Raw genomic sequence first — 8,434 nt, forward strand, 5'->3', positions numbered from 1 at the left:
AACTTAATTTAACGAAATAAAATTAGTACAATGTGTGTTTTTAGTGTAGTGTATATTTTGAAGTTGGCTGTTGGTATCAGGGAAAACATTTTGTAGGAGTTGGCCTACGGCTTTGCGTGCAATACAGCTGACAAATGACAATTTCAATTAAGGAAAAGACGGATTTTCCTGATTTTCAGATTGCTTATACAAGCCTCCTCACAAGTCTCATAGTTATTTATATAACTTATTAAATACGAAAAAGAATTTACGACACTACGAATTTCGATAAAAAATAAGTGATAGCTCAATTATATAATTATGTTGCAATGAAATCAACATAAACAATGTCATTTGTGATTAAATTTGTATAAAAATTTGATCAAATAATTACAAGGTATGGTTCATGTTTTCCTGTACATATATATGTACTACATGTGATGAATTAATAATGATTTACAGGAAGATGCTATCCACAAAGTGCATATGGTTTCATAAAGTAATTACTCCATTGAGATCTCAACATAGAGCGAAATCAACATTTAACAGGGGGGTTCACTTCTTTTTCAAGAAAAATCTGCTTCTTACCAACAGTATTACTTCAGGGGGTTTCATGGTTTTGGGGGATTTGATACAGCAAGAGATTGAGATTCATGCTAACCTTTTACCTAGCAGATATGATTGGGCACGCACAGGTAACAAAAATTGTGGCCTAAGTTTATTGGTAATTTTTTTTTCATATGTAAGATAAATAAAATAGAATAAATTTTAAGATAGTGAAATTATTTGTCAATATATGATGCTATATATTTTCAGCGAGAATGTTTATAATTGGAACTCTTATGGGACCACTTCACCATTTCTACTATATTTATCTTGATAAAATACTACCTCATACTGACTTGAAAACAGTGGGTAAGAAAATATTAAATGACCAGCTACTGGCATCTCCTGCAACAATATTATGTTTCTTTTATGGATTAGGATTTTTAGAGGGAAAGACAACGAAACAAAGCACAGATGAAATAAAGGACAAATTTGCTTTAGTTTATCTTGTAAGTAGATCTGGCTTTTTAATCTTTTTAATAGAGATTTTCAATTTATTTATTTTTATTTTTTTCAGGGAGACTGCTTATTCTGGCCTCCAATACAGTTCATAAATTTTTGTTATTTACCAACACAATACAGGGTATTTTATATCAACTTTGCAACTATGATATATAATGTATTTTTATCATTTATGAAACATTATGACCAACCAAAGATCTGATGTTGCTAAATTTTAATTAGTAGAATTATTTATTTGTAAAATATGAAAGCACAAAGTAGATAGGTATGTGTAATAATGTATGAAACAGCCTGGAAAACAATGAAAATAAATATTTATAATGTTGGTTACCACCATTTGAATGATATCTTCAATCAATATTTACCAGAAATGATGGTCACATAATATGAATTCAAAGTAAATTTTTACAAAGCTAAGTCAAGGCTTTCATCTGTATAAAGGATACAAACTGTTTTACATACTTTTATAGTTTAAGCATGTATAATGTGTTGTCTTGTTTAATACTTTCAATATAGAATATTATTTAATTTTTATACATGACTTATTTCTAAAAGAATTACACAAAACTAAAGGTTTGAAACAATGCACATTGTTTATTGAAAATTTTAATATTGAGTTGTTGAGTGTCTGTAGCTTTTGTAAGAAAAACCTTGGTGAAAGTCTATTCCTACTATTAAAAAAGAGGATTAGAAGTGCATAATATTTTATTTATTTTTTCCTCTAATTCGAAATGATTTCTAGAGATTAACACAGAAATAAAACAAGTAGAAAAATCCTTTTAATACTCTATTAATATGTTGTTGACAAATAAGGGCACAGAGCTTGCACACTAAACTTACCGTGTTAAACTCTGAAGTATAGAAGCTATGAGTTTGCCTTTTGTGCTTAATAATATATCACTCTTATCTTATGGTTCTAATTGTTTATCCCCAACACATCCTCCAATCATCCTTTCTAGTCTGTAACTTAACAATAATCCGATATAATGCCAGTGCTGGTCCAAGAGGAAGTCCTAGTCCCCTCACGATATCTGCTCTCCGAGCCATACTTATTGCTTGTCCATCAAACTCCTAAACATAATGAGAAATTATCAGATAAATTTGTTATAATATTTATTTACATTTATATTTTAGTTTTTCTTGGTTGTACTAAAAAAATTGTAAATCAGTTTTAAATATTATTTCAACTATAGAGAAGTATACTATTGGCAATTATAATTAGCTGGCAACTTGGGTTTGTTGAGTCACTTTATATTTGATTTTAGATCAATAATTCTAGACTATTTTGTAAAACCATCTATGCAATACCTGATCTCGTAAAATTGGTGCAGCTTCAGACAAATGCTCCATAAAGTAATCATACACATCATCAACATTCCAATTAGTTATGTCTGGTATAGTGGGGTCTATCGGAACTTTATCTGCAATCTTAGCTGCAGCTCTATCTATTTCATGAGGCTTTAAAAATGGATCAATTGTTGATGAATTTTTTGAACAAAATTCAATATTACTTGGATTAATTTGTGCCGGTTTATCAATTGATGGCCTGGATTCTAAGCAATTAGTACATTCCCATTGGTCCCATGCTTTCAGTCTCTCGGGTATTCGTGGTGAATGGCATAAAGCATGGTATGCATCGGAACATATACTGCACACAGTTAATATACCCTGTAATGTTTAAAGAACATAAATTGTAAATATAATTTTTATTTTAACCAATAATATCTTTCGTTAGGTGGTATTTAATGTGAATTACAATATAACTTACGGCATCATTGGTTTCACAACAGACTGCACACGTTTTACAATGTGGACATTGCCAAGTGTTGTCTGGACGTGGTTTAAGAATCCCTGAGCCAGACTGAAGGCAACTTAAGTGGGCTTTGTTGTTACAATCTCTGCACTCCACTAAAAGATCACTGTTTCCACGAGACTTCTGTACTAAGCAGACGGAACAAACACTTCCAGAAGTTTCAGTTTCAGTAAGGTTTGTCTCATCCCTGTCTATTTCATCCCCGCTACCGTCTATTGACTGCTGGCTTTCCGACAATGGTGTACCTTCTTTATCTACTTTACCAGCAATCATCATTCTTTTTTTTATAGTGCTTTTATTTAATGAACCCACAGGTCTTCCTCTTTTTCTTTTACTTGGAACATTGTTATCAGATGGATCAAACACTTTTTTTGCCATTTTTCTCCTTTCTCCTACTCTAACAACAGAGTTTTGGTTATGATTTGAATTTTGGCTGCTTGTAACTTGACCAGGTCTTTTTCTTGGACGTCCTCTAGTACGCTGTGGAGATGATCTACATGAAGAATTCGCTGAAGATGTCATCTGTAATTGCATAAATAATTTACAATTGGACATATATATTTTTAAATAATTTAATAGAGTAATTCCTATAGGTAAGACCCTGAAAAATTACTGTAAATATTCTTACCTTGGTGTTAGAATCATTGTAATCAAATTTGAAACTATCTGAGCTGTCACCATCATGATCAGCTGGACCCAAAGCTAAAGCTCCATTTGGTAGTTTTACCAGACTACCAGAAGACAACTCTTTGTTAATTATAGCTTCAAGTTGCTTTTTGGTGTATTTAGGATCCTGGGATGCTGCTACTTTTACAAGTTCATCAAATGCAATGCCATTTTCTAAGTAACTTTGGTCTTGATAAATTAAAGTAGCAATTGCAGATGTAATGATTCGTCTCTCACTTGTTGCGACTGTTAAACTCATTGCTAAGGGATGAAAAAAACAACTTCAATTTTTTTATTAAATCAGTGCGTTTATCAACTACATTAAGTATAATAAACATTAATATATAAGTTTTGATTTCAATGAAGAGACTAGAAACTTACTATTGTTTTGTGTAGACTTTTTTCTCCACTTTGCTGCGTTTCTATAACTTACATTATCCTTGTAATCAACTTTATAAATACTTTTTTCCTTTATACAACGTTTCAAATCAGCTTTAGTATCTTTTGGTGCAACTTTATAACATTTGAGCATAAATTTACAAATTCTACCTATATCTGGTCTGGACTTTCGAGCACGTAGATGATCAATTGCAGCTAAAATTTCATTTTTATACTTTATCTCTGACATTTCTAAAACAAAAATTGAATTAAGTGCATTGTTTATACATTCTTTCTTATTGTAAATATGTCTGGTTCATATAATAATTCTACACTCACCTAATCAAAATCATGCCGAAAACTTTGAATATTTCTTCCCTTGCTCTTTTTAAATATAATAAATTTGGAACCAATCCAAATTAATATCCGGGAACCTAACTGAAAATTAAAATATATTATCAGATATGGATCATTATCTATAAAATTTTAAATTTTAACAACACAAATTCATAACACATTTTGTGTAAATTTTATACCACGCATAAACCATTTGCCAACATCTTTAATGCACACAATAGTATATACTGAATAACTAAAAATAAATATTACTTACGTTATTTTTCCATACCTTCCACAAGAAGAAAGTCCGAAAGAAGCAAATATTTTGGTAATTAATATTTTAGTTTCCGTTTCAATTAAATATTATACTTGATTGCTACTGACCCTGGGTAAGTGGGTAGCAACTAGAAAGGTAATATTTAAATATTTTTTTTCTTCAACATCGGTTTTTTCGCTGGCCTCTCCTAGTTAAAAATCTCCAAGTATCAAAAGTTTCTTTAGGAAATAATAAACAACAATATATATCAATTAGTTATAACTGAATTGCATTGTCGACGCTGGTAATTAGTATTTACTATTTGTTAACGAGTAATGACTAATGAGTAGATTTTTATAAGGTGATCAATCTATAGCGACTAGTCTGTGGTGTGCACTGTGCCGTGTATTTTTTTTAACCGACTTCAAACAGTAAACACCGCAATCGGCGATAGGAGGTTTACATTTCAATGCATATATACATTAATTTATTATCATTGTATATACTAACGTTTCGGTTTCGGTAATCGGTAGGTAATTAATATTTAATATGTATATTGTATAATGTATTTATATTCTTCCTCGGCTCAGATGTCAGTGCTAGGGATGCTCGATGATCATGGATGTTGAAAGTAAAAACATCGATGTTTTGTTGTTGCTATACCGAAAATATCGTAACATCAATGTTAACTCACGGCCTCCCGCACGACCAATGCAACTTACGAAACAAATTATGTCTTCTATGAAAGCATCCACAAATCAGGTTTATTAAAGTTTTGAACGCGTATTCATTCATTGCGCCCATGACCTTCGTTCTTTCTTCGCAGTTTCGCTCGCTCTTTCTCTCTCACACTTCCTCACTACTGTTTATCAACAAAGGAATATGTTAAAGGGTTTTTCTTTATGAATATTAATTTTCATTTAGTCTCATTTCACTGTATTTTATTTCTTTATCAACTATTAATGCAAAAATCTGATGTTTTGTTTTCAATAAATATTGAACATCGATGTTGGGCTTTCGATTATGACATTGATGTCAATATCGATGTTTTTCTAACATCGATCATCCCTAGTCACTAGTCAGTAGTCAGTACCTACATTTGAGAATAATTGAGAGTTACGTTATTAAAATAATTATTCAGTCTGTGCTTTTATTACGATTACTGTCATAACAATAATTAACTTTGGGTATGTTCCGATATACACTGCGACCACTGTACAGAGTACCGTCAATTTAGTATACTGTGAAACCGTTTCTCTATAGCCAGCTATACTGGTTACAATTTAAAACGGAACGCAGTCCAGTATACTAGTCAGCTTCGTTTTTCGACACAGTTTTCAAATGAGTGCATCAAAGTTTTTCAATTCAACAAGAAAAACTATTATTGGAGTATTATCGCATTAAAAAAATCTATATTAATATTAACTGTCAATTGAATTAATACTACAAAGAAAGTAAGTTAGAATTTTAAATGTTTGTTATTAAACTGTAAGTTATATCAGCCGTTAGGCATTCAAGTGGTTTTGATTGATCACGTGATCAAAGCACTGCGAGTACCTTACCTCGAAAACGCCAGTGCTCGCAGTAGAAGTATAGCGGGGATTTGTGACGTCATATATTTCCTAGGACGCTGCGGCTGTATACTGCAGTCCATAGCGGAACAAATTTTTGAACAGTGGGAGCACTATACAGTACTCGCAGTGTATATCGGAACATACCCTTTGTTCTAACCTGATAATTGTATTTTAAAGTATGAGTTTATTAGTTAATTGAATCTACTAATTTTTAAAAATACCAATGGAGTCAAAATTTTTAGATGTAATTCGGATTCAAATTAAATCAATATATAACGTCCAAAGGTTGTCTCTCTCAAACTCTGCAGGGGCAATTCAAATCGAAAAAAGTATTGGAAAAGTTGTAAATGCCGCAATCATAGGAGCGCCAAATTCCGGAAAAAGTACTCTTATTAATAAAATACTAGAACGTAAGGTTGGTATTACATTACAATAATACATTTAAGTATATGACGATTTTAGCCATATATTCTTTTATTTGGTAACTCTTAATTCTAGGTATGCGCTACATCTAACAAAGTCCATACCACGACAAAACTAGCAAGAGCCATTTGTTATGATAATGATACCCAAATAATATTTTTGGATACACCCGGTGTTGTCACTGACAAGGAACAAAACAAGTAAGTTTAAGGTTTTGTCTGAACTATAGTTAATAAAAAAACTTGTTGTCCGATTATCAAATGGTTTATACAATAACAGATTCATAGTTAAAAAATGCATTCCTTTTTAGATATAAACTACCTGAGTCTATGAAACAAGCTTGTAAGAAAAGTTTGAGTTGTGCAGATGTGATTGGTGTAGTCCATGATGTCTCTAACAGATGGACAAAGGAAAGACTGCATCCAACTGTTCTTGAGATGTTAAATATGGTTGTTAATGTTCCTAGCTTCTTAATCATTAATAAGGTATTTAAAAAAAATATTTATAAATGAGCTTAATAAAATCTATCAAACAACATAAACTAGGTAATACCAAATGGACAGAATAATTTATGTTAAGGTCTAAATATTATGATATGATATTTCAAACTATAAAACTGATTATTTTTAGGTTGATCTTTTAAAATCTAAGAAGCAACTGTTAGATATAATAAGAAACTTAACAAATGGAGTTATAGCTGGAAATCCAGTTCCAAGTTATTACACACCTCAAAGCAAAGATCAAGGATTTGCTAATTTTTCTGATGTTTTCCTTGTGTCTGCTTTAAATGGAGATGGTGTTAAAGACATAAAGGTAAAAATATAATATGGTATAATAGTTACTATTTATATATGTATATATCACAATACATAAGTGATTAAAATTAAAATGAGGATTCCTCGTAATTAATACAGTGTAAACTCTTTATAACGTCATTCGTTATACCGAAGAACTCTCTATAACATACAAAAGAGTTAAATTTATTTGGTTTAAACCAATACCCATACATGAATTCTTCCCTCCCTATAACAAATAAAAATGCTCAGTCCCTTCAAATTCGTTATATAAAGTTTACACTGTATATAAATTAAAAGGTAAGAATACTAAGTCTCTGTAAAATGTGTATACTCTGCACCCAACTGGGAAGAGAATTATCCATATTTTGTTTATTTGTGTTTAAAACACTGAATTATTTCAAATAATTTTTTTCAGGAGTACCTAATATCTAATTCAAAAGTTCGTAAACTACAGTACGCTTCTGACAAGTGGTCTGATAGGTCAACCGAAACTCTAATAGAAGAGGCAGCTAGGGCTAAGTTTCTAGATTTTCTTGCACAAGAAATACCTTATCATTTAGAGACAAAGCTGGAATATTACGATGACAACGAAGCAGAGGGCAAAGTCACTTGTTCATTGTCAGTGGCATGTCCTTCAGAAAGAATTGTAAAATTAATTGCGGGTGCAGGGGGTGGGAGACTACAACAAATAAAGTCTTCTCTTCGAAACGACTTGGTTGATATGATAAAGAAACCAGTAACTGTTGATATTAATTTGATCCCTAAGAACAAGCCCTCATGCGAACAGGAAATATTGTAATAACATGTAGATTTTAATGTAATAGAATGATTAAAGATATTAATAAATACTACACATACAAAGTCCATATTATTGAACTACGCCTGCAGATATACAAGCAATGGCCATGTTTCTGACCTGCCAGGTGTGTGCAACACGTTTCTCGGCGCATTTTTTTTTAAATTAATAAATAAATACATTTGGTACACTGGCCAAAAATAACAAAACATTACTCAACTGCTGCCACTTGGCAGAGTATTTGTCTGTATGAAATTAGGGTAGATAATGTCTTATTTACTTGAACAAGGGTTTATTTATACTACTTATACCTGAATATAAATCTGGGTTAAACGGTAATAATCA

At 31.3% G+C, this 8,434-nt stretch overlaps 3 protein-coding genes across 6 annotated transcripts; 2 read left to right on the plus strand and 1 right to left on the minus strand.

The window, feature by feature from the left end:
• Positions 1–32: 32 nt before the first annotated feature.
• LOC125051058 (mpv17-like protein 2) lies at positions 33–1,581 on the plus strand. Its single transcript, XM_047651199.1, has 4 exons — positions 33–376; positions 442–674; positions 796–1,034; positions 1,103–1,581. The coding sequence occupies exons 2-4, from the start codon at positions 446–448 to the stop codon at positions 1,247–1,249; spliced, it is 615 nt and encodes a 204-aa protein (XP_047507155.1). The 5' UTR covers positions 33–376; positions 442–445; the 3' UTR covers positions 1,250–1,581.
• A 240-nt stretch (positions 1,582–1,821) lies between these two features.
• LOC125051056 (PHD finger protein 10-like) lies at positions 1,822–4,973 on the minus strand. Of its 4 annotated transcripts, none has more exons than XM_047651194.1 (7): positions 4,628–4,973; positions 4,244–4,342; positions 3,908–4,156; positions 3,489–3,787; positions 2,816–3,382; positions 2,356–2,715; positions 1,822–2,118 (listed from the first exon to the last, which is right to left on the minus strand). In XM_047651194.1, the coding sequence occupies exons 3-7, from the start codon at positions 4,152–4,154 to the stop codon at positions 1,972–1,974; spliced, it is 1,620 nt and encodes a 539-aa protein (XP_047507150.1). In that variant the 5' UTR covers positions 4,155–4,156; positions 4,244–4,342; positions 4,628–4,973; the 3' UTR covers positions 1,822–1,971. The 4 variants fall into 4 exon arrangements, with proteins under 4 accessions (XP_047507150.1, XP_047507148.1, XP_047507149.1 ...); XM_047651192.1 differs by having other exon boundaries at positions 4,533–4,973; XM_047651193.1 differs by having other exon boundaries at positions 4,518–4,973.
• Positions 4,974–5,661: 688 nt separating this feature from the next.
• Positions 5,662–8,154, plus strand: LOC125051059 (GTPase Era, mitochondrial). The gene is made up of 6 exons (XM_047651200.1): positions 5,662–5,679; positions 6,218–6,488; positions 6,572–6,696; positions 6,807–6,981; positions 7,127–7,309; positions 7,709–8,154. The coding sequence occupies exons 2-6, from the start codon at positions 6,297–6,299 to the stop codon at positions 8,090–8,092; spliced, it is 1,059 nt and encodes a 352-aa protein (XP_047507156.1). The 5' UTR covers positions 5,662–5,679; positions 6,218–6,296; the 3' UTR covers positions 8,093–8,154.
• The last annotated feature ends 280 nt before the right edge of the window (positions 8,155–8,434 follow it).

The sequence above is a fragment of the Pieris napi genome, chromosome 7 (genome assembly GCF_905475465.1).
Source record: "Pieris napi chromosome 7, ilPieNapi1.2, whole genome shotgun sequence".
NCBI classification, from domain to species: Eukaryota; Metazoa; Arthropoda; class Insecta; order Lepidoptera; family Pieridae; genus Pieris; species Pieris napi.